Below are 25,058 nucleotides of genomic sequence, written 5' to 3' on the forward strand. Positions count from 1 at the left end.
CTTAGACACACGTTTTGACTTGGTGTTGTCGAGCGCTGACTTAGATGGTCTTTTTTTCGTGAATGTAACGAACCACCGGCAGCCTTGCGAAGTACATACCCAAGTCTTCATATTTCCGTACGCGTACTTCCCCCCCCTGTTGAAAAGAGCCAATCAGGGAGATAGCAGCGGCGTGTCGTATGTATGTCTTGCAGCTGCTGGGACCTCAACGCTGGACCTGTGGTGGATACAAACCACTTGTGTGGCTCTGATGAGTGGATAGAGAAGATAGAAAAAATACCAGAACAAATGCCACTTCCTTTTTTTGCATTATCAATCATAAGCGCGTGGTCGATCTAAACGACCAACATCCAACAGTCCTTGATCCTAAAGACCACTACCAATGTTGAAGAAGCACGTGACGGAGCTGCACCGTCAACGCCGGCGCCGATGACCAGTCGCAAAAGGGCTGGGATGGCGGGTGGTGCCGAAGAGACGAGCACCGCCATCGTTCGCGAAAGGGATGGTGGCAACAACCTCCAAGGTCGTGCAGCGACTGACGAGGAAAGGGAACCAGATAAAATGACAAGAATGCTGACATTAATGAAATGCTTCGAAGCGTGGTTCAAGCAACTTGAGGAGTCACAGGCAAAGTCGAGTAGGGTGTCCGGAGACGGCGACAGACGTGCGCGCAACGTTCATCACCCGATGACACCGCCCATGGACTCCATTTTGTTTGCGTCGGACTTCAGAAGGGGCGCAAGGATGCATCTAGCCTCTCTGGCTGGTTCACGAGTACGCCAATCGCGGCGACTCCGCGAAGACTGGTGGTAGCACCAGAGTAATTCAGACAGCAGCAGCCGGGAAATGGGCTGCTGGTGTTCGAACTGCAGCGACTGTACACAGCAGCGCAGGCATCACCGGCCCGTGGACCCGCGGGTCCAGCTCCGCTGCCTCCGAGGGACATAGTCTGGGGTCGGACGATTTCCGGTTCAGGAGCATAACGGGGAGGGGGTACCCCGATGTAAGACAGAAAATCTGGCTGTTGATTGGAAAGACTTGTATGTAGAACTCGGGTCCAGCTTCCTGGAGTGGGCCCGTCGAATCGAGAGGCAAGTACATATCGCGCAATCTGCGTGTGGCTTTGCGTAACCGGAACCCTTCAAGGTGGACCTCATTGGATTTTATCTGTCCGGCACAGCAGAACGGTACTACAATAAGGAAGTTGAAACTTGGTGGGGCCAGCTTCTTACAATACGTCATGAAAAAAAATATGCTTGAAGCATTTAAGACGAGCATCGCATTGGTCCAGGCGATATGGCTGTTTACGGCTCAAAAGGAGAGTCGTAGAACGTGGCCCGAGCGCCACATGCATCTGGTGGGAGAAGGACACAAAGAAAGAAACGAGGCATTGTCATCAGTGCAACCATGCAGGGCACCTGCGAGCAGCGTGTCCGGATCTTGGCCGAGCACAAAGAAAGTATATGATCTAGCCGAGGTCGATGGTACGTAGATCCTTGAGAGCGGACCCAGCAGACATCTTGCAAGTGGCGAGTCGTGGTTAGAAGATGTGGTGGTCCGCAACGATGCGCGTCTGCAAACGGGGAGCCACTGAACACGACGATGAAGGGCTGGTTGTCACTGCGTGTGGTAAGGCACGCGCAGAGAAACTCACAGATGTATACTACGCTGCGGAGGTAGTGCTTAACTGAATTAGTTTGGGCAAGTTGAACGAGAAAGGCTACACGTTGTCGTGCAAGGACGACAAGCGGGTGGTCGCCGCCAAGACCGACGAGTCTGTGGCATTCGACCATGAACTGCTTAGGAATATGTTGGTGTGGCGAGGCTCCGTGGATACGTGGAGCGTGATGACGTCTGAGGTCATCGTGGTGGCTATGGTGGAGAAGTCAACGCGTCCGAGGAAATGGCGAGTGCGGTGCAGAAGGGCACGCTCCTGGAGTTCCACAAGCGCCTTGGGCACCTCACTTTCGGCGCGATAGAGCGTCTGGTGTGTGATTGGAGCTCCGGCATCGAGCTGACTGATCACAAGCGAGCGTGTGAACTGCTTAACCTGTGCTCAGGGTATGCCGACAAAGAACATCAAGTGTCTAAAGACATGGGAGAGCACTTCCCAATCGACAAGGGATATTTATCTCTAGGGACCACATTAACGCGAGAATTTATCACCAAGGACCACAACTGATGGGATTGGTAGTTAGTGATGTTGGGTCTAGTTGCTTCAATGTGAGAAATGTTCCTGGGAACGGTTCAACAGAGAAAACCATCGTTCTATCACTCTACGATTCTCCAAGAGCTGGTTATTCCAAGCCACCGCTACCACCAAGGGAGTTGGCAGTGCGCGGTGTGGTAACAAGGCCCAGGGCTGTTTAAACCGAGGGAGGTGCGCTGAGTGGCCGGCTATTGGAGATGATGATCGGCGTATTTACTACACGCGTAAGTAAACACGAAGCAATGTGAATGGAGTATATTTTAACGCCTGTCTTTCAATATTTGTTTTGATTGTATTGAGCTCGCATCGACGACAGCACACAGCACCTCAAGGTATTTTCTAATATTATTCACACTGGTTGCCGGCCCCTCACAATACTCCGTGTTGTTATAGGTTCCTTAGGATTATCGAAGATGGTACATCCTATGCTTTGGCAGCTTCTATTGAAACGTGAACGAGGAAGCTTGAAAAACTTATTGACGACTCCCTCCACTGGACACAATGGTTCGTGTCCTTGCATTAACTTTTGGAATACATTAAAATGAATCTGAGGAAATCTAATCTTCAACTGCTTTTTCATATCCACTCTGTATTCCGCAGATGGAAAAAGGACAATCTCCAACAAGATATTTCCCGGGTACGATTGGGATTCCAGCTTCTTCATGTTCCTGATTCGCGTTCGTGCATGTTTTCGTGTTGTGACCGGTATTGTTGCATTGGCCGCAGCGATACTGCCGTCGCTCTTTCACTGTTGGTGCACTTAGTTGTGTATCAAAGCAGGCTGCAATATCAGAGCCCCCATCTCCATCTCCGACTTCTGCTTCTACGGTATCAGTGTGCTCTGAGGCCCCCTCAGCGTTGACATCGAGGTCAGACTGCGTGCCGATGAATTGCGCTTGCGAGGGCCCGAGATTTTGATCCTGCCTTCTACTTTGTTACGTGTTCGCTTTGAGCCGCGAGCGTGATCAGCTTTTTGTGTTTTCCGCTTCAGGGAAGTTCCAGCTTGTCGATATTGAGGCGGAGGCCTTATCGTCTCGCACGTCTCCACTGAAGCCTCGGTCGGTATGCGTATCGAAACGGTTGACATCGCAGTGTGCAGCACGTCAACCGCATATGCGCCATGAAAGTATTGCAGAGGTCTGTACAGCAATTGCATCCCCTTATTGTCGGATGCAAGTCGGTATATTACAGCTTGAATATGACGGCACGGGATCCGAAGTTGCTCAAAAGCCACACATCGCGAGCACTGGCCAAAAGACATGTTGACTTCGTACAACTTAACGTTGCCAACCATCGCCGATGCATCAAATGCATCAAAGACGAGAAAGATGCATGTGCCCGTAGGCATCACAGTCAGCTTGCCGACGCCGCGTTGTTCTTGCTTCATTAGGTTCATTGCGTGTGGGGTCAATTCAAAGCCGTCTGCTTTCCATTTCGCTGCTAAAGCCAATCGCTTCGTGCAGACATCTACCGCACGGAGGCAAAACGCTCGTAAAGAATTGTACACGCGTTGGCTTCGGACACCACCCCATAGCAGTCCATTGTTGGCTCCCTCCACACCACTTGTTGTACGAATGCCGAAGAGAGGCATGGCGTCGCCATAGGCTTCAACTCCCTTCCACAAAGTCTTCAGCCACTTCTGTTCGTCACTGGACGGTTTCATGTTGCCGATAACAGTCCAACTCGTCGGATGGATACCAAGCAAGTAGGTCGACATGGACTCATGGACAATGTTGCTTCCAACCTCTTTAGTAATCGTTTGAGGATATCGAATTTCCATACGGTTGATTGAACCATCAAACGAAGTGGTGGAGTGTGAAGATTGTAAACAAAAGATGTCTTCGTTGACCTTCGACTCATCCAAGCTCAATGACTTGAATTTATCCATCGTGTTGAATCGTAGATGGAGAGAACAAAACTTGAGGTGTACCTTTATGCCCCATTGCGCCAAGAACTGTTGAGCTCCTAGCTGCTTCCCTCTATCTGTAAAGGTGCTCCGATCATCGAGATGAATGCCAGCTAGGACACAGTTGGAAAAGAACCATGCAAAGTTATCAATAGTCTCTTTGTGAACATAAGCGACAGCCACTGGAATCGTTCTCTTGTCTCCGTCCTTGCCAAGAAGCGTTAAACATACACCATTGTATTGTGGGTGCTTCATGTGCGTACCGTCCACTTCCCACACTGGCAGCAGCGCATCCTGAATAGCCACAACGCTTCCAATTGATAGGAACAGTCGATAAAATCTATCCTTTGAGTCCAACTGAAGGCACACTCGAGAACCGGGGTTAACCGAAGCAAAGGCGGTCAAAAACCCCGGCAGCTGACCGTATTCGACCTCTGGACTAATTGTGAGTCGGGCTTTAGCTTTGCCTATGGCTCGGTATACGACGGCTGGTTTGTTTTGAAGATTGATACCTTCAATCGCCTTAACACTGTTGACAACTCGAGCCAAAGCAGTACTATGTCCATCAACAATTGTAGCATTAAATGCAGGTAGTTCTTGAAGTTGACGGCCATGTAAATCTGGCGAACTGGTACAGCACTGCGAATGGACCAAGTTCAGCTTTGAGATGTACCAAGCTCCTGCAGGTATATGAGCGACCTTAGACACACGTTTTGACTTGGTGTTGTCGAGCGCTGACTTAGATGGTCTTTTTTTCGTGAATGTAACGAACCACCGGCAGCCTTGCGAAGTACATACCCAAGTCTTCATATTTCCGTACGCGTACTTCCGGTACACACTCTTGTTCTCGTTCAACGCGTAGTCTTTTACGAAGGCACCCGCTGTCGAAAGATCAACAAAAAAAGCGTGTAAAACACACTGGTCTTGGTCGTACAGACGCATCAAGTCAAGCTGGGGCATTTTGACGATAGAGTTTGCTGTGAGAGCGATGCAGATTTTGAGTATGACAAGAACATCTCAAAAATACAAATTTATTTTTGTACGTGTTGCTGCCTAGATAGGTAAGTACAGTGGCGTCCTCAAGTCTTGTACAACCCCATCACTACTAACTACCAATCCCATCAGTTGTGGTCCTTGGTGATAAATTCTCGCGTTAATGTGGTCCCTAGAGATAAATATCCATCGACAAGATCGGTGGAGGGATCTGTTTGAACCTTAATGGTCCGATGACACCACAATCGGCTCAGCAAAGAAATTTCTGTAGGGGCTTTTTAGCGAGGACCAAGGACGCTGCTGCGAAGCAGTTTGGACACCTTCTAGTGTTGTTTTAGGGAGAGTGTGCCTGCAAAATAGGAAACCAACGGACGCATGATTTGCAAGAGGACGGGTGTGATTAGATAGCGAAGTGTAGCAAGGAATCAGGCAAGTAATGAGAAGGCAGAAAGAATGCATGGGAGCACTATGAATATGGCACGGTGGGTGATCATTGCTCGCGGTCTTCCTCTTCCTTTCTGGGGGACGCGGTACAGTACGCCTCTTAAATCCTTCCTGGGGATGAGTGCGTCGTATGACGACACGGGCAGCTACGCGCTGGACCAGGTGACACTTACGAACCTGCCCAAAACCTTGAGCAGTTCTGAGCCGATTGGAGATAATTGGAGCGGAGTGTCGACCCGGACTTCAAGCTGTTGCCGGCGGTCGGTGGCAGCAACCCGGTGACTACCGCAAAGTTCCAGTCGGACGTAGGAAATTTGCTATAGATTTACACGAGGCCGGGCATCGCGTTCGCTGTGCATACAGTGCCGCGACACACATACAATCCGACCACTTGTGACTGAAAGATCGCGAAGCAAAACGTTTGGCCGACACGAAGTGTCTGTGTTTTGTGAAATCAAGGAGCCAGGGGCCAGGGTAACCCATTGAGAGTGGTCGCACACAGCGATGTGAACATTGCCGCAGACAAGGAGGATCGGAAGTCCGTCACCGGTGGTTTGATCATGGTGGATGGTATATCAGTGAGATTGACAAGCAGGAAGCAAGACGGAATGCCCCTCTTGCCCATGGAGGCCGAGTTCACCGCCGCGGCATTATTGGATCTGGAACTTCTCGGAATACGAGAGCTCCTGAGAGAGGAGGGAGCCCGTGAACCATAGGATTGCGTGTGGACAATCATGCTGCGTTGGCACGGTTGGAGAGTGAGATGGCGTCATCGAGTGCCAAGCACATCGATGTGAAGAGCAAGCTGATCGTGAGTTACACGAAGAGTGGCGTGATCAAGCCTGTCAATTGAGAGGACAAGAAGATGCCTGCGGATAAGAAAACGTAAAAGGCGGTTGAGGAGCAACGGTGAAGCTGCCGCGAGCTGTTGCGCAGGCATTCCATAGAAGAGAGACGGCTGTGCAGTGGTTGGGACTGACGCTGTTAAAAATCCTAATCTACAAGTTCCTGCTGCCCCAGCGCAAGTAGTGTATAGACTGGTGGTAGCAAATCAGCGGCCACTCAAGTTACTGGTGTAAATCGGATGCTAGGGCAGCGGATTGTTTTTCTAGTGCAGTCCATTTTTGTGAGTGCGGCGTCAGCTCCGGTTGTACTCGCAGCAACAAAAATAATGGGGCTACATTAGCAACGGTGGAGGAGAAGATCAAGCGTGTGTTGGTGATGCTCATCTCTGCGATGGATTCGTCGAAGAGTTGTAGGCGAGTCCTACAACTTTGTAGCGATTCACAGGATTGGAGAGCAACGATAGAGAGAGATGGCTCGAGAGGTGTTCAGCAAGTAATTTTGCTATGATAGAATTATTCGCAGTGCAGGAAAGCTTTTAACACAAATGTACTTGCAGATTTTGGCTGCACTATGAAGCAATCGAGGCAACAAATTAAAATTTGTAGGTCCAAACATTATCTTATTGTGATGGTCCTTGCAAAGTTTGGGCAACATATTGAACCATCGGGGCAACACATTCGAATCTGCAGCTCAAAGTATTACAACCACGGTTGATAGTAATATCGTCTGCCAGTAGAAAAAAGAAATATACTACTATTGTTTTGCTGTAGAACCCAGTAGTTCAACAATTTCTAGATGCACAAAATGAACTTTCTGGCGGCTTGTTCATATATCCGTACGTCAATCCTGGCATCTTACACGACTGCGATGAAAGTTTTAGGTTGCTGGGCGATGGATGAGCCATAAAAATTTGCGAAGTGGTTTAGAGCAATGGTTTCTATCTATGAGCTTTATCTAATTGCGATCGGTGCAAGATGTCGCTCGCTGTACAATTAGTTCTATCGCCTACAAATCGCACTGCATCCTCACTGAACACCCTACCGGTTCTAAATATACTTTACTGAAGATTATTATTGCGGGTTCGTGTTGTACCTACCCACTCCAGCGATCTGTACGGTAACGACATCATTTCTTCAAAGGTATTGCACTGATCGACTAGTAAGTGTGGTCCATTTGCAATGTTGAGGCAAAGCATTTGTCTGGTACTAGTTAACATGTATAATCTGACAGGATATTGCTCGTTGACTGATGAACACAGCTCTGTGTAGCGGTGTTATCGACAAGAGGTCCAAGCCGACGATCTAATGAGCATCACAGTAGAGAAGACCACGGTTGCATCGAAGAGAAGCTCACGATGACAACATCAGGTAGGAGTACAGGAAGAAAGGGTCGGAGGGAAGACTAACAAGATGACTTCAGTTACGATGAAGACACTGAAGACGACGGAGTTTGTGGTGAAGACCGCGGAAGCGGTCATTTTTTCAGCGAGTTCAAGTCCCACGTCGGTGATGACACGGCCGACTTACAGTACTCCTCTCGCTGCAACTGTGCCCATGATACGCGTTGCTGTAAGTCATGATATGGTGTCTTTTTCAACTAGCTGCGTTTAACTCTAGACACCACACTGCACACATTTACAACAAGACCAGAATGATGTGAAGAAACAACGTTCGGTAATTGGAAAATAATAAGAGCCGTAACGTTCTCCAAGATATGATGCACTTTTGTTCGCAGCCGAATCACTCACATCAGGTAGAGCTTTACGAGCTTTACAGGTAGATCTCCACTTTTTTATTTGGTTTTATATTCTCTCATGGCAACTCTTTGCTGTATTACAGTATCCGTTCGCCACAAGCAGGATACTATCTTCTTATTTTTTAAGGCGAGCCAAATACCGAGTACAGTTGTGAGTATGATAGTAGTTTTCCTGACTTCAGCTGTGCTGTGGTCCGGTACTTAACATCGCTTTTCATTCGTAATCGGTTCCTATAAAGTTGTTTCTTGAAACTCCACAAGCCTCCAGTGGAGAAGAACCAAGAACGTATTCTCCGGGCCGTATGGTTTCATCTACTAATTCTACATCTTGGCCAGTGAATGTACAGGTAGTGACGTTGTGTCCAACCTCTCCGCATTTTGAACAGGTATACTGGGATCTGCCTGGTGTGCTTTTGGCCGTAATCTGCGACTCGAAAACCGCGTTGATTGCTGAAGTATCATCATGTTCATCGGTGTTTTCTGCGTTTAACAGGGGGTGAGAATTCAACTTCGACCGTGAAGACTTCGGCTCTTCATCTCGGCTTCGAATACGCTTTTCACCACGCTGTGCATCGACAATTCGAGCTCTGCGAGAACCTCCAGCCGGACGTTTTATCGGTGCTGGTAGTACTGTCGAGCCATGAGTACTAATGCCGCCAACAGGTAATTTTATAATAACGTCGCTCATTGCTTTATGGACTGTTTTGGCCAAATATGCTGGATGGAAATACTGTAGAACAGAGTACAAAGATGACTTTCCAGGATTCTTTCGCCCCAAGTCAAATAGCACGGCCTGGATATGGCGACAAGGGATTCTCAGCTGCTCTTGTACTCGACATGGTCGGCATATCCCGAAAGCTAAGTTCGTCTCGTACATCATTGTGGAGGATGCTACGTCGCTACGGTCGAAAGGGTCAAACACATAAAAGCTATAGCCTTTAATCGGCACATCGGTGAGTTTCGCTACGTGTTTCTTCCCTGCTTCGAAAAGCTTCATCGCATGAGGCGTGATGTCAAATTCACCAGCTATCCAACCTTTTGCTTCCTGTAAAAGAGTATTGTGCGTTTCTACGGCGCGCAAACAATAAGCTTTCACAGCGCCCAGAACAAGATTATTTCGCGCTCGTTTCCAAAGCAACCCATTGTTATCTCCTTCTGCACCACTAGTAGAACGCACCCCGACGAGTGAAAATCCCTCTCCGTAAGCCGGAATATCTTTCCAGTTATCTTCGATCCACTTATTTTCATGAGCTGTCAGGATACTATTGCCCAGAACAGTCCAGCTCATTGGATGGATAGCTTTAAGGTAAGACCACACATGCTCTTCTACTTTTTTTTTCATCTCTGATAGATGTAATGTCGTTCTGAAAACGCTTCCGTAAATTCTCAATGTTCCTCTCAAAATCGCGAATTGTCCGCGAAAATTGCCGACTCATAATCGAGTCGTTTACGTTTGCAATCGTAACTTTAACTTTCTTGAACTTGTCGACTGTGTTAAAGCGAAAGTGAACAGCACAAAACTTAATATGTACTGGTAAACCCATGCTAAAGAGAGCAATCTGGGCCAAGAGTTGCTTTCCTCAATCAGAAAACGTTGGCCGATCACGAAGTAAAACTCCACTAGTTACGCAGTTTGCAAAATACCATACGAAGTTCCCCACAGTCTTCTTGTGGATGTACGCAACAGCTACCGGTACGATGCGCTTGTTTCCATCTTTTCCAATTAATGTTAAGCAAATTCCGTTGTATCTAGGATGTTTCATGTGGGTGCCATCGCACTCCCACACTGGAAGCAGTGAGTTTTGAACGTTCACAATGGGACCAATAGAAAGAAAAGCTCGGAAAAATCTACCAGCATGATCGAGTTGACAGCACACCCTTGGTCCAGGATTCTCCTTGGCAAATGCCTCTAAATAGGATGAAAAAGCTTGAAATTCCTCACTAGAATCACTTTCCAATTTAGTCAGTGCTGAACTAATAGTTCGGTAGAGAACAGAATTCGACGACACGTCGATTCCTTCCACAACTTGTAAGTTACGTACAATACGTTGTTTTGACGTGTTATATCCCTCCAAAACTGCCGCCTGAAAGCCTGACGATCTCACAATTTGACTTCCGGAAGGATTGGCCGTGCTACAGCAACACTGGGAATGATCTAAATCCACTTTAGAGATATACCAAGCGTTATCCGGTACATGACTGAGCTTCGTAATAGGACGTTTTCATGTACTCTTCGTATCTTGTTTAACACGTTTCCTTGACATGCGACGAACCATTTACACCCCCTCGCCGAACAAACCCATTTTCGGTAATTGACACTGTTGTTTTTCAACCGCACAGACTTGCTCTCATTCAGAGCCACATCCGAGATGAAATTGCCAGCTACATCTCCCTCTAGAAATGTTGCGTACAAGGTAACGCCCTCATAGTCATATTCTTCGACCAAGTCGATCGGCATCGCCCTGGACTTGAGGTTTTTGTTTTGATGCATGCAGCGCTTTAATTATAAATATCAGCAACTATAAATAACAACTACGAAGTTTTATAAAAATTCGAACAGGACTGTTAAGATTAAAAATATTTTTCATGATAATTACGAATTGCCTGGAAAATCCCGGAGCCGGACGGCTTGAAAGATCACACTACGATTTACAGATGGACACCAACCTTACGGATCTAGATGAAGAAGTTGCCCTTACCAGGGCAAGCACAATAGCCTCAAAATCACGTACTAATAATTCTAAACTATACAGTTCGGATGCTGACTTGGATGGTGCGGCACAAAGCATTGCTGGTATTCCACCACACGTCGTTTTACTATCGGAAATTGAATTCTAAAAAAAAAAACACAGAGTCGACTCAGCGGTCACTGACTCGGCGGGTGTAGACTCAACGACCACCGACTTAGCGGAAATAAAGGCTTGGCTGGTTTCCCGCTGAGTCCGCATAATCAGTGACCGCCAGCTGAGTCGGTTCCGCTATCTGTATCGCCGACTCGGCCGAAGCCGAGTGGATAACTATTTATTTGGTGAGAATCGAGTCGCCGGGTATGACCGACTCAGCGGGATCCATCTCAGCGGTCGGCAACTCAACGGGGCCCGACTCAGCCGTCGCCGGCTCAGCGGAAATCAACACAGCGGACGGCACTCAGCGGGATGCAACTCAGCGGCCATGGACTCGACGAACGGTTTCCGACAAGACTCAACGGCAAGACAGACAAGATCCGAAACGACTTCATTTCATTAGGAATATGTATATGACTATAGGAAAGAGTAGATAGACCCCTAGCGGCTCTTAGGAAGCTAGCAACAAACAGTGCAGAATTTGTTTAAGTCCAAGACTAGCGTACACTTCCGGTAAGTCACTGCGCAAGGCCTGGATTATGCCTGCCGTTGATACTCGAGAGGCATAGCTTGTAGAGTATCGAACACGGCAGCACCAAGAGATCAAGTCGGTCCGGAGTTGGACAAGTCTCGCTACGCGTGAAGGAAGGCCCGCGTCGAATCGGCCATGTTTTAAATAGAATTATATCTGGTATAGGGCTCGTGAGATTGTTGTTAGGGGAAAAACTTTCATCCGGTCATAACTCGCTTCCTGCCGCTTCCCATAGCGCATCCACTCGCGAGGCGCAGCCAAACACCAAAAGCATTGGTAGTCGTTATTTTTTTCATGCGTCTTCGGTTTCGTTCTTTCGCAAAAAAAAAACTAGATTTCAGGCTCCCCTCTTTGTTGAAGCTACGTCATAGTAATCCGCGACGTCGAAGTCCTGATTGGGTAATGATAAAGGATGAATATAGCCCTTTATGAATTTTGGAGTCAGAAGGGTTAACCGTTCTGACTCCTTAAAAGTAAATTAAATTTATGAATTTCTACATATTATAGATGCCACGTTTTATCCATTCAAGTTGTGTCTGTTCGTATTTCTAATAACTGATGATGTAAATTTATCGTAAAAAGTATTTTTAGAGGCTTCAAAAATGTTCGTTCCTCTATTTTTTAATTATTATTTTTAGCCAATCAAATCTCATTTGTTCGTTGTGGAGTCCAGCGGTAAATATCCTTATTATGAACGGCAGATTTTCGAGATCTGCTCTAGAACCGTGTTTGTACCGATATTATAGTACACTGTACCACAAGTGGTGTTGTTAGCCATTTACGTGGTGTTGTTATCAATTCCCCAATGCACACGCTTTTTGGACAGTGCACAAGCATTTGTGAGTAATCCGCCTTGCTCATTGTGCAACTTGCACCATGGTTCGCCGCCCAGGAATTCTCGCTGTGTTTTTCGTGTTACTCAGCGTGTCTCCGGCCACAAACACGTCGGCGTCCCTCTCTCCTTTCACAAAGACTACTTCTACTCGCGTTGGTGTCGAGTGTACCAAGGTTGGCAGCTTTTTCTCCGCAGTTACGAGGTTGTGCATCTGTGAACCATGTCACGTGTGCGAGTTCAAGAAGGTTTCGATGACCTGCGGCTACAAGAAGCAAGAAGGTATGGACTTATCGGACGGGTCAGACCTGACGGTCGATCAACCTTTGCTGTTACCGACGGACTGGTTTCTAACTGAGGAGGAGATCACGGCGTCACGTAATGGTACACCTCGAAGCGACTTGGCCACTTACACGACTGGGAATGACGTGACAACGTACACAGTTACAAAGGAGTACTTCGATGCTGCTTTCAAGGATCTCTCATCTACCGGTGAAGGAGATCGAGTAATGCTGGCTGGTTGGGGTACAGACCTCATTCCTTTTCAACCCGATGTTGACGGTGGCAACAAGTCCCAATTGCACGACGTGGTTGAAGGCGTGATACAACGAGGCGGCAGTTTTCACGCGTTAGTATGGGCGAATTTGTTGAACAAAGCCCAGAATATCAAGGTCCGTGACGACATTAACGCTATCCCAGCATCACCGACGACAGGCGAGAAGCCGCTTTTTCTTTTTGATGATCGAACGCGAACGATTACGTCGACTCACCACCAGAAAAATTTGATTATCGCGGCTACCAATTCCATGGGGAAGGATGAACACCCTGTGGCTTTTGTTGGTGGAATTGACATCACTTCCGATCGCTGGGATACTATGTACCACAATGAGTCGGAGCTACGTGAAGAAACCGGTGTAAAAGGCGACTTCGACGGCTGGTTGGATGGTCATGTTCGAATCCACGGGCCAGCCGCGAAGGATGTGGCTGCAAACTTTATCAGTCGCTGGAACTCTGACTACGAGCCAACACAAGGTCTCGCTCCGGACTTGCTCGACTTTGAAAATCCTACATACGAAGACTTGGAGCCTCTGAAGTACGCAAGCAGCACCACAAAGTCGAACCTAGGTAATCAGAACGTGCAGATCGTACGCACTTTCAGTTGTAAGTACAAGAACTATGCCGAGTTCGCTCCTTATGGCGAGAACTCGCTATTCCAAGCACGTATCAAGGCGCTATTGAACGCGAAGAACTTTATCTACATCGAGGATCAATACTTCATCCTCGTGCCTGAGCTGCTAGAAGCGCTTCTAGAAGTGATGCCCACAATCCAGCGACTCATTGTGGTGGTACAACGTCCCGTTGGAAAATCGAAAGCCTCTGGATATAAGAAATATCTCTACGAAATGACCTCTCCTATTCAGAAACTTTACCCAAACAAGTTCCAGATTTACACCACGAAGGAAGAGCTTGATCTCTACATCCACACTAAAGTTGTGATCATCGACGACGTTTACCTATCGGTTGGTTCTGCGAACTGGAATCGCCGTAGTATGACCTCGGACTCGGAGTTGGCAGCCAATATCATTGACGATGAAACTGTGGAATCTCCGGACGGAGTCAAGGTACTAAAAGCCGCACGCGACTTTCGAATCCGCAAATTTCGAGAAATGACAGGTCGTAGCTACGAGGAATTGGACAGCATGACGTTTATCGAGGCCGCGAACCAGTTTGATGTGGTTGCTGCTGATAACTCGAGCATCATTGAAACGTATGAAGTGAAGAAGCAGGCGTACTTTACTGCGATTACCGATATCGTCCGAAAGACAGTAGACCCACAAGACACCTGCACATAGCTGTATGGCGATTGCATCAATAGATACCTCCATTTACATTCTCGTACTCAATTCTTGACGTACCCAACTTTTGAAAGTTGAGGAGTTTTCATGCTGTACCTATTTTGTTGACGTGCCCAACAGCGGGGTGGTACAATGATTACTGTGCTCATTCATGACGGGGTGCCTTGCTTTTGAGTAAGTCTTCAAAATTCTGTCGACACAGCAAGTACCAGAAGTATTAAATATTCTACAGTCATGGTGAAGTAGACGGTTCTGATTACGGGAAGCAACCGCGGTCTCGGATTCGCGTTTACCAAGCACTACACGAACGCTGGTTGGAGCGTCATTGCCACTTCACGCAAGGGCAGCGACTCCCAACACGTACGAATCAGCCTTTTGCTTCGATAAGCCCTTCGATTTATTTATCTGGACTAATGTGTTGGTTGGCCACAGCTGGAGACCTATCGCCATTTAAGACGCTGACAGTCGACGTCCAGGACGAATCCACTGTGCTTCAGGCTGCAAAGGAGCTCAAGGGTATCCCAATTGACTTGTTGATCAACAACGCTGATATTTATACTGGAGGAGACAGCATGGCATCGACGATCAAGGAGAGTATGATGAAGGAATTTGAGGTCCATGCGGCGGGGCCGCTTTGATAACGCGAGCTCTACTCCCAAAGTTGAAGTTGGCGGCGAAAGGCAGCAAGAAATGTGCGCACGTTGTGTAGATGTCGACCATCTATGCCAGCATTGAAAGCGGTGGCGGTCCGCTCGCCTACAGCACGTCGAAGACTGCGCTTCACATGGTCAATCGCACAATGGCGAACGAGTTGAAGCGGGAGAACATTGCGGCCTTTTTGCTTGATCCGGGCATGGTATACACGAACATGCCGCTTAGTAGCTATGAAAGTGAGGGAGTTAAAGTGGTGGCTGAAATGGCCAACTTGATCGGGAAAGCGACGATGACGGATACAGGCAAGCTGATGGACCACAACGGAACTGTGTTACCGTGGTAGGGCGATTGTGATAATTGTAGAATGTATACCATATTAGAAATCGTGTAATTATTCGATGCTCCGACACCCATGATATCCGCATACACGTTTTTAATGCTTGCATGCTTGCACTCAACCTACAGTACATGTACCAAGTCGGCATCTGCTTCTTCTTCTTTTTCTACTACAACTACTACTAAATATTGAAAGTGCTGTGCAAGTAGTGTCATCCACTAGTATTCTTGCCTCGTGTCTGTCTTGTACTAATACTACTAATGTGGCAGTAGGTACAGCATATTTTGCTGCTACTACTTCTAGTACTTGTAACTTCTACTTTATTTCTTCTACTTCTCCTTTTACAACTGCAAGGAGTATCAGTATTAGTAATAGAAACTGGAAGTGTTTAATAGCGCTTGATGTAGACGCACAATTGAAACGTATTACTTATTTATAGTACTGTAGTATTATAAATAGTAATACTATCGCGGAATTGTTTTACTCGTAGTTTATAGTGTTCGTGTGGCCAATCGTCAACATCACCAATGAAAAAGCGATATCGAACAGCGAACCGGCAAAATGAAGACTACGCTTAAGTAACTTAACCTCGCGAATCGCGGCATTTGGCGATAGAAGCCGATGATGCTATACTAAGATGTACAGCTAAATGTGCGTGCCCAAAGTTTGGACTCCAAACCATCAACGCCAAATTTACAGACGTGTGCTGTTGATGTCCACGGTGGACATCCGTCTAGCAACAATCACAGAACAGTACATTGACACGTGCACGTGTCAATGTACTGTTCTGTGATTGTTGTTGCGGCATTGAACCATTGCGCAAACAGCCAGCGCTCTATCTACGCATCTAGATAACGCTTGCAAGGGTCATGACTTGTGTGCCATTGCTTAAACACACAGCAATAAACAATAATTAGCAATGTTAAACGTGATGAAGGGCCCCGCGGTTGTTGCCATTTGCATTTGACCAAGATTATTTGTACGTCCCTACGCTTTTGTGGTGCCACATTCCGCACAGTACCAGTAATGTGATCCCTTGGATGAACCCGTGGGTTGAGGTTTCAAAAACCTCAACTGTCAGCCATGTCGTACATGTTATCGACGTGGATGAATCTCGCTGTTTCATAGGCGAATTCAACAAGATACGGAAAGCCCTGGTCAATAGACCTTGCAACAAATCAGCTTGGCTCACACCTGATCTATATTATAATACACGCTCAAATTGGTACACTGTGTACTACACATGCATTAGAGAGGAATCCCGCAAATTTACATGCATGTTGTGGGTTTTGACTATATAAAATCTACATGTTCTTATGAGTACGTCAATACAGCTTCTTTACTGTAGAATATTAAGTTTTGGGTGGAACTCGCGGCGGCGTAGTACAGTGATCGTCGACAAAATCTGATCGTTTCCAATTGAAGCCTCAATGATTACAGCCGCGACAGAAAGCATCTAATACTGAAATGTGGATCTGCAGCGCCATACGTACGATAAGTACGGGCGCCGCACTAGTACGAGCAAGGCTCGTCAGTTGGGGATGCGCTACCGAACTGTTGTCTTTAGGGATGCGCGGCGTGTCAACATGTTGACCAACATGCCCGCATTTCCTGCATTCGATTTGCTACTTGATTGGTTGGTCTGGAGACCCCAGGACTTATTTCAAGTGTACATGCATGAGTTTCTCCTCGATTGTTCTCGCCCCAAAGCCCATGCCAGCGACTCCAAGAATAAGATGTGAACGACATTTCGACACACGAACGGCAGTTTGCACGTCCTTGTATGTTTCTGTGCTTGAACACGCAGAGTGTAAATGTACTGACTTCCGCATCGTCGGTCGGTCGAGCTAGAGAGTCGTAAAGAAGCGCAGAGGGACACTGTTGGGGACTGGAATTTTTGCCTTTGATCTCCACGAGAAATTTCTGGGGACACAGTGTCCTCCAACATCCTAAAAATTGACTGTATATGTACGGTATGCGTTGCTGCTGTGTACGCCAAACTTGGTTTTACACTGCTTTACACTGGGGTTTCGACAAAAAATTAATTTCTGTCCAGTTGATCATTTGGACGCATCCTTCAGCTTTTGACTGATAAACATATAAAGTGGAGATGCTTCCGTTGCAAATGTGATGCGGCACACCGAAGCATCTCGGGGACAATGCATCACTGCGTTATCCAGCTCAAATGATAGCCTGCAGACCAGTTTTGAGGTTGGGACGCCTGCGTGTCGGAGGCAGCTTCAAGCGATTGCAGCGCGGGGGCCAGAAGCAGTGGAGCTACCGGTATACAGTTCGCGCATTTCCTCATCCAATCTGGCTGTTTATGTAGGCTCTAATAGAAAGTGCACTTTTATCCATACAATCGAAAATTGCTTTGGAAAACGCAAGGAATCATTCATCAAGACTTCGCCGAGAAACCAATAGAGGCCGCAAAGTATTGATCTCAAAACCTTGTCACCAACAGGACTGCAACATGTATGCTTTCTCGCTGACTTCAAGGTGCAGTTTAACTTCGACGTTGTAGTCTCCAGCAGTATCAGAACCGGATCTCCTGAAGGAACTTTACTAAACGATGGTGATCGTGGACGATCGTGAGGGTCCCCAGGGGAGTGGTTGGGGACCATTGTATACGGAAACTACATTTATTTCTGAAAACCGCAGACGGACTCACACGATCCAACCAACCAAACGATGCAATCCATACACACAGTGCACTTCGAAGCCCTCGAGACTGCAACGTGTCTTTGATTGTGGCTCCGATATGTCGGTGTATGAGCCAAGACATCAGAAACCGGCAGGATCGCTTTACCGTTCGCTGCCAAAGCTCATTAGCCATTTTACCGTCTAGGTGAACAACCATCCACCATGGCTCCTTCACCTTCGTCTGCACTCTTCACGTTTGAGGATGCCAAGGCCGCTTTCAACATTTTCTGCTGCGTGTGTGGTATCGGTTCGCTCGGTATGCCGTCCAACTACGCTCGTGCCGGTTGGCTCTTCGCTACAATTGCGCTATTGTTCATGGCGTTCGCCAACATCTACTCGTCGGTCCTGTTGTCCAAGGTGCTGTACGTTGCCCCGCCTACTGTGAGGACGTACGGTGATCTGGGTGAATGGGTCGCCGGCCGGTCGGGACGTCTCCTGGTGACGATCTCGCAGATGGGTGTGTGTCTGCTGCTGCCCTGCGCCTTCCTGGTACTTGGTGGCTCTCTGCTCGACGTTTTGTTCCCGGACTGCTTCAGCCAGTCGGTGTGGATCATCTTCATGGCTCTTATGGTCGTCCCGGTTGCGCTTATCCCGACCATGAAGGAGAGCACGGGTATGGCTGTGGCCGGTTGCCTGGGCACGATCGTCGCCGATATCATCGGTATTGCCATCCTCATGTGGGAAGAGCGTGGACACCCCTCGCCTCCTACCGCTGACGTGACGGCCCACCAGGTCATCACCACGTTCGGTAACCTGTCGCTCGCCTACGCTGCCGCTACCGTCATTCCTGACCTTCAGCGTCAGCACTCGCAGCCCGAGCGCATGCCCCGTGTCATTATCGTGAGCCTGGGTATCGCCTCAGCCTTCTTCATTGCCGTTGCCGTCTCCGGTTATGCTGTGGGTGGCTGTCAGATGTCGGGTAACCTGCTCTTCTCAGTTGCCAACACGTCCGATCCGTCCGCCACCACCACGCTGGGCTTCATTGCTGACCGTGGTGCCGTTGTCATGGCCTATCTATTCATGCAGATGCACCTGTCGATCGCCTTCTCGACCTTCCTGCACCCGGCATTCTACATGTTCGAGCGCATGATTTTGGGCATGCACAAGGTGGAGCCTGTGAATGCCGAAGGTGAGGAGAAGATGTCGTACCTCAACGCGTCGACGCCCGCCGACCTGGAGAGCAACGAGCAGCGTGTGTCGCGTCCTCGCCCCTCTGGCCGCGTATCTGCGACCAACACGATGGTTGCGGAGGAGGACCTGTCTGAATACAAGGGCGGCGCCAACGTGCTGCGCTACATCATGATGCGTATCACGATGATCACCATTCTGGTGGTTCTCTCGATCCTACTGCGTGAACACTTCCTCGACCTCGTGGACTTCACGGGCGCTACCTTCATCACGCTCTCGAGTCTCATCGTGCCGCTTCTCTTCTACATCAAGGTATTCTGGACCAAGGTGCCGGCGTGGGAGAAGCTCATGTGCGTGACTGTCGCCACCATTTGCACCGTTTGCGGCATCTACGTCATGATCTACGCCGGCAGGAACCTCTTCAACCCCAGCAACAACGACGACGAGGCCACGTTCCCGTACTGCTCGGAGGCCTTCCAGGAGGAGCCGTACTACATCCGGAACAACAGCACGGCGTAAAGCGGGCTCGACAGCAATGGATTCTAGAGAAATCCTTACTAGCGTGTACTTATCAAAAAATATATATTCTACGTAGTACTACTATAGTAGTTTGTTGCGCTTATCTCAGCACCAACAGTAGTACTTCAAAGGTGTCTTGCACTGATGACTAGTACTAATACTGCTATTAATACTTGACGTATTACTACTTGAGATTTAATAGTCATATGTCAGTCGATGCAAGTACTACTTGTAGTATTAGTATTAGATATTAAATTGTAGAGCTATTCTAGGGTTGATACAGAAGTACTACTAGTAGTAATAGTAGCAGAAAAATACTGCTAGCAGAAGTACTTAAGTAGTATTACAATAGGTGGGATTTGAACTCGATTGAATGTGGGATCATCGAGGCAGAAGCAAGTATGAGTCGTTGACTTTTGCACCCCACTGAAACGCAACCAACATTCAGTAAATTACGTTTACACACGCAATCCAAGAAGCATTCTGCTGCCGAACACCTCTTACCATGGTCCGTTGTAGTCCATCAGCTTGCCTGTATCCGTCATCGTCGCTTTCCCGATCACGTTGGCCATTTCAGCCACCACTTTAACTCCCTCACTCTCATAGCTACTAAGCGGCATGTTCGTGTATACCATGCCCGGATCAAGCAAAAAGGCCGCAATGTTCTCCCGCTTCAACTCGTTCGCCATTGTGCGATTGACCATGTGAAGCGCAGTCTTCGACGTGCAGTAGGCGAGCGGACCGCCACCGCTTTCAATGCTGGCATAGATGGTCGACATTTACACAACGTGCGCACATTTCTTGCTGCCTTTCGCCGCCAACTTCAAATTTGAGAGTAGAGCTCGCGTTATCAAAGCGGCCCCGCCGCATGGACCTCAAATTCCTTCATCATACTCTCCTTGATCGTCGATGCCATGCTGTCTCCTCCAGTATAAATATCAGCGTTGTTGATCAACAAGTCAATTGGGATACCCTTGAGCTCCTTTGCAGCCTGAAGCACAGTGGATTCGTCCTGGACGTCGACTGTCAGCGTCTTAAATGGCGATAGGTCTCCAGCTGTGGCCAACCAACACATTAGTCCAGATAAATAAATCGAAGGGCTTATCGAAGCAAAAGGCTGATTCGTACGTGTTGGGAGTCGCTGCCCTTGCGTGAAGTGGCAATGACGCTCCAACCAGCGTTCGTGTAGTGCTTGGTAAACGCGAATCCGAGACCGCGGTTGCTTCCCGTAATCAGAACCGTCTACTTCACCATGACTGTAGAATATTTAATACTTCTGGTACTTGCTGTGTCGACAGAATTTTGAAGACTTACTCAAAAGCAAGGCACCCCGTCATGAATGAGCACAGTAATCATTGTACCACCCCGCTGTTGGGCACGTCAACAAAATAGGTACAGCATGAAAACTCCTCAACTTTCAAAAGTTGGGTACGTCAAGAATTGAGTACGAGAATGTAAATGGAGGTATCTATTGATGCAAACGCCATACAGCTATGTGCAGGTGTCTTGTGGGTCTACTGTCTTTCGGACGATATCGGTAATCGCAGTAAAGTACGCCTGCTTCTTCACTTCATACGTTTCAATGATGCTCGAGTTATCAGCAGCAACCACATCAAACTGGTTCGCGGCCTCGATAAACGTCATGCTGTCCAATTCCTCGTAGCTACGACCCGTCATTTCTCGAAATTTGCGGATTCGAAAGTCGCGTGCGGCTTTTAGTACCTTGACTCCGTCCGGAGATTCCACAGTCTCATCGTCAATGATATTGGCTGCCAACTCCGAGTCCGAGATCATACTACGGCGATTCCAGTTCGCAGAACCAACCGATAGGTAAACGTCGTCGATGATCACAACTTTAGTGTGGATGTAGAGATCAAGCTCTTCCTTCGTGGTGTAAATCTGGAACTTGTTTGGGTAAAGTTTCTGAATAGGAGAGGTCATTTCGTAGAGATATTTCTCATATCCAGAGGCTTTCGATTCCCCAACAGGACGCTGCACCACCACAATGAGTCGCTGGATTGTGGGCATCACTTCTAGAAGCGCTTCTAGCAGCTCAGGCACGAGGATGAAGTATTGATCCTCGATGTAGATAAAGTTCTTCGCGTTCAATAGCGCCTTGATACGTGCTTGGAATAGCGAGTTCTCGCCATAAGGAGCGAACTCGGCATAGTTCTTGTACTTACAACTGAAAGTGCGTACGATCTGCACGTTCTGATTACCTAGGTTCGACTTTGTGGTGCTGCTTGCGTACTTCAGAGGCTCCAAGTCTTCGTATGTAGGATTTTCAAAGTCGAGCAAGTCCGGAGCGAGACCTTGTGTTGGCTCGTAGTCAGAGTTCCAGCGACTGATAAAGTTTGCAGCCACATCCTTCGCGGCTGGCCCGTGGATTCGAACATGACCATCCAACCAGCCGTCGAAGTCGCCTTTTACACCAGTTTCTTCACGTAGCTCCGACTCATTGTGGTACATAGTATCCCAGCGATCGGAAGTGATGTCAATTCCACCAACAAAAGCCACAGGGTGTTCATCCTTCCCCATGGAATTGGTAGCCGCGATAATCAAATTTTTCTGGTGGTGAGTCGACGTAATCGTTCGCGTTCGATCATCAAAAAGAAAAAGCGGCTTCTCGCCTGTCGTCGGTGATGCTGGGATAGCGTTAATGTCGTCACGGACCTTGATATTCTGGGCTTTGTTCAACAAATTCGCCCATACTAACGCGTGAAAACTGCCGCCTCGTTGTATCACGCCTTCAACCACGTCGTGCAATTGGGACTTGTTGCCACCGTCAACATCGGGTTGAAAAGGAATGAGGTCTGTACCCCAACCAGCCAGCATTACTCGATCTCCTTCACCGGTAGATGAGAGATCCTTGAAAGCAGCATCGAAGTACTCCTTTGTAACTGTGTACGTTGTCACGTCATTCCCAGTCGTGTAAGTGGCCAAGTCGCTTCGAGGTGTACCATTACGTGACGCCGTGATCTCCTCCTCAGTTAGAAACCAGTCCGTCGGTAACAGCAAAGGTTGATCGACCGTCAGGTCTGACCCGTCCGATAAGTCCATACCTTCTTGCTTCTTGTAGCCGCAGGTCATCGAAACCTTCTTGAACTCGCACACGTGACATGGTTCACAGATGCACAACCTCGTAACTGCGGAGAAAAAGCTGCCAACCTTGGTACACTCGACACCAACGCGAGTAGAAGTAGTCTTTGTGAAAGGAGAGAGGGACGCCGACGTGTTTGTGGCCGGAGACACGCTGAGTAACACGAAAAACACAGCGAGAATTCCTGGGCGGCGAACCATGGTGTAAGTTGCACAATGAGCAAGATGGATTACTCACAAATGCTTGTGCACTGTCCAATAAGCGTGTGCATTGTCGTTCTACGACGGAAGTAATGCTCCATTTGGCATGATGGGATGCCGTATTGATTAGATAGAGGCACATAATATTGTATGTAAGCGTACATTTAGTGTTCGTAAGCAGAATTTTCATTCGGCACCGATTTGAAATGATGAATGCCCAAAACTGTATGGAATAATACAAGCGTGCACTTGTATAAGAGCACAAATACACTAAGATATCCACATGGATAAGTATCGCAACTGACCGTATATACATCAAATTTTTCAAACTGACCGTAATGCTTACACATGTCTATAAATGCTGTTTGATTGGTTACACTTGTTGAAGTTCACTAGTAAAAAAAGATCCTGGGTCAGAAGCAAGGACGACTCCACAGGTACCACTTCAATACATAGTCGCTCACTCTACAACTATCATGGAACCAGGCAAGGTTAACCTTCTGTCCAAGTATGGGAGGCAGTCAGTAACATTGAGGGATGTATTTCTATCAGCGTCTGACAGCACAGCGTTTCTTCGTGCTTACTCTTTCAACGAGATTAAGTCAATTAAGCAGACAGTGTCGTCTGGGCATCGGAAAGTATGGAGTTGTACGTCGCCACTCTGTCAATGGCATGTGACTCTAACAAAAAAAGTGGAATCGAAGCGTGCAAACTCAAAAACATCATTCTGTCCTGCGAAAGCTTGGTTTGTGAGCGCTTTGAACCTTGAGCATTTGCCGAGCTGTGACTCTGTCGGAAGCTGCTCAACAGAACTTTTGATGGATATGACTGGATTCAGGAGTTCACTAGTCCCAGGACTAAGCAGCGCTCGAAAGCGTGTATCGGCCTCAGTAAAAGTGGTCGACAATGTAAATGTTGATGAACGACCTGCGTTAGTATACAAAGCGATCACACGAGCTAAGAAGTTAATGGAGGATTCAGAAAACACATACGACAAAATCCCGTCTTTCCTGACATCCTTCGCGAGACAGAACCCTGGGTCAAGGGTATGTTGCCAACTCGACACTAAGGGCCGATTCTACAGAACGTTTTTGTCTATTGGCTCACTAATCGCCGCTCAAGATAATTGGATCCCTATTCTTGAGTGCTATGGGACCTACATGAAACACGCTCAATACAATGGTATATGTGTAGTAATTGTTGGTAAAGATGGTGACTGGGCGAATATTCCAGTCGGTATTGCCTTCATTCACAAGGAGACAACTGACAACTTCGAGTGGTTCTTTGCAAATTGCATTGCTGCTGGAATAAAGCTGCACGACCGGCCGGTCTTCACCGACAGAGGAAAGCAACGCGGCGCTCAGGTACGCCTTCGACAGAGAGGTATCCAGATCAACTTGAAATTTTGCGCGTTACATATTTTCTTCAACGTGTGCGATCTGGCGGTGGAGCCCAATATTGAACTTATTCGACGGCTGGTTTTTCGTCTGCAATCCTCTACAACCTTGGTGGAGTACGATACAGTTCTTGAAGAGGTTGAACAATGTTTTCCTGCTTCCCGGACACTGAAAGGTAACGGAAGGTCAAGCACACAGACGGTAGCGGCATACTTGCGCAAAATACACCCCACAAGCTGGACAAATGTTGGAAACTGTCCGTTGACACAAGACGAAGCGGCTGTTCTTGCGTCGGGTTAAAGCGCCGAGGAAGCTTACGGTGGAGGGTGTCCATTGTTTGGCGGTCGAACTACAAGTGCAGTCGAAGGTTACAACAATGCTCTGTTGATTGCCGGCGTCCGGGACAGTCATGTATTCGGTGGCCTCCTCCTGTTCTGCAATATGGTCATAGAGTCACTCGTCACGAAAAGGAAGAACGGTCAGGATTGGGTGAAAGGTAAGCACACAGTGACACCTCGGGCTGAAAAGATGTTCGACAAACAGATTTGGCGCGCAGCAGTATGCTCCGTCCGGAGAAGCACTGATTCCATCTTCTACGTTGACGATATTGTGGGGGATACTGACAATGGAGATGCCGACATAACGCGTGCGAACCATCAAAGGGAGAAACGAAATGACCACCGCCAAGTAACTTACACTGTCGACTTGGAATCGGGTTCGTGTACTCGCTGCGCAGATCGACACCATATCCAGCTCCCATGCAGGCATCTTGTTGCAGCACTATACAGTCGAAATGGTTGTCCA

General features: G+C 47.9%; 9 protein-coding genes across 9 annotated transcripts; 7 read left to right on the plus strand and 2 right to left on the minus strand.

The window, feature by feature from the left end:
• Positions 1 to 453: 453 nt before the first annotated feature.
• PPTG_22028 (hypothetical protein) lies at positions 454 to 813 on the plus strand (the record flags this gene model as incomplete). Its single annotated transcript, XM_008901635.1, has 1 exon — positions 454 to 813. The coding sequence occupies one exon, from the start codon at positions 454 to 456 to the stop codon at positions 811 to 813; it is 360 nt and encodes a 119-aa protein (XP_008899883.1).
• A 752-nt stretch (positions 814 to 1,565) lies between these two features.
• On the plus strand, positions 1,566 to 2,182 carry PPTG_07129 (hypothetical protein; the record flags this gene model as incomplete). Its single annotated transcript, XM_008901290.1, has 3 exons — positions 1,566 to 1,676; positions 1,740 to 1,844; positions 1,922 to 2,182. 3 exons carry the CDS (start codon positions 1,566 to 1,568, stop codon positions 2,180 to 2,182), a joined length of 477 nt encoding a protein of 158 aa, XP_008899538.1.
• A 5,011-nt stretch (positions 2,183 to 7,193) lies between these two features.
• On the plus strand, positions 7,194 to 8,804 carry PPTG_22029 (hypothetical protein; the record flags this gene model as incomplete). The annotated part of the gene is made up of 5 exons (XM_008901636.1): positions 7,194 to 7,233; positions 7,667 to 7,765; positions 7,818 to 7,903; positions 8,501 to 8,558; positions 8,647 to 8,804. The coding sequence occupies 5 exons, from the start codon at positions 7,194 to 7,196 to the stop codon at positions 8,802 to 8,804; spliced, it is 441 nt and encodes a 146-aa protein (XP_008899884.1).
• Positions 8,805 to 12,404: 3,600 nt separating this feature from the next.
• PPTG_07130 (hypothetical protein) lies at positions 12,405 to 14,213 on the plus strand (the record flags this gene model as incomplete). Its single annotated transcript, XM_008901291.1, has 1 exon — positions 12,405 to 14,213. The coding sequence occupies one exon, from the start codon at positions 12,405 to 12,407 to the stop codon at positions 14,211 to 14,213; it is 1,809 nt and encodes a 602-aa protein (XP_008899539.1).
• Positions 14,214 to 14,629: 416 nt separating this feature from the next.
• PPTG_07131 (hypothetical protein) lies at positions 14,630 to 14,854 on the plus strand (the record flags this gene model as incomplete). The annotated part of the gene is made up of 1 exon (XM_008901292.1): positions 14,630 to 14,854. The coding sequence occupies one exon, from the start codon at positions 14,630 to 14,632 to the stop codon at positions 14,852 to 14,854; it is 225 nt and encodes a 74-aa protein (XP_008899540.1).
• A 71-nt stretch (positions 14,855 to 14,925) lies between these two features.
• On the plus strand, positions 14,926 to 15,213 carry PPTG_07132 (hypothetical protein; the record flags this gene model as incomplete). Its single annotated transcript, XM_008901293.1, has 1 exon — positions 14,926 to 15,213. The coding sequence occupies one exon, from the start codon at positions 14,926 to 14,928 to the stop codon at positions 15,211 to 15,213; it is 288 nt and encodes a 95-aa protein (XP_008899541.1).
• Positions 15,214 to 17,978: 2,765 nt separating this feature from the next.
• On the plus strand, positions 17,979 to 19,671 carry PPTG_07133 (hypothetical protein). The gene has a single exon (XM_008901294.1). It carries the CDS (start codon positions 18,073 to 18,075, stop codon positions 19,555 to 19,557), a length of 1,485 nt encoding a protein of 494 aa, XP_008899542.1. The 5' UTR covers positions 17,979 to 18,072; the 3' UTR covers positions 19,558 to 19,671.
• A 386-nt stretch (positions 19,672 to 20,057) lies between these two features.
• PPTG_07134 (hypothetical protein) lies at positions 20,058 to 20,336 on the minus strand (the record flags this gene model as incomplete). The annotated part of the gene is made up of 1 exon (XM_008901295.1): positions 20,058 to 20,336. The coding sequence occupies one exon, from the start codon at positions 20,334 to 20,336 to the stop codon at positions 20,058 to 20,060; it is 279 nt and encodes a 92-aa protein (XP_008899543.1).
• A 71-nt stretch (positions 20,337 to 20,407) lies between these two features.
• Positions 20,408 to 22,857, minus strand: PPTG_22030 (hypothetical protein; the record flags this gene model as incomplete). The annotated part of the gene is made up of 3 exons (XM_008901637.1): positions 20,408 to 20,613; positions 20,686 to 20,813; positions 21,134 to 22,857. 3 exons carry the CDS (start codon positions 22,855 to 22,857, stop codon positions 20,408 to 20,410), a joined length of 2,058 nt encoding a protein of 685 aa, XP_008899885.1.
• Between the last annotated feature and the right edge of the window lie 2,201 nt (positions 22,858 to 25,058).

This window comes from Phytophthora parasitica (genome assembly GCF_000247585.1).
Source record: "Phytophthora parasitica INRA-310 unplaced genomic scaffold supercont2.11, whole genome shotgun sequence".
Classification (NCBI taxonomy): Eukaryota; Oomycota; class Peronosporomycetes; order Peronosporales; family Peronosporaceae; genus Phytophthora; species Phytophthora nicotianae.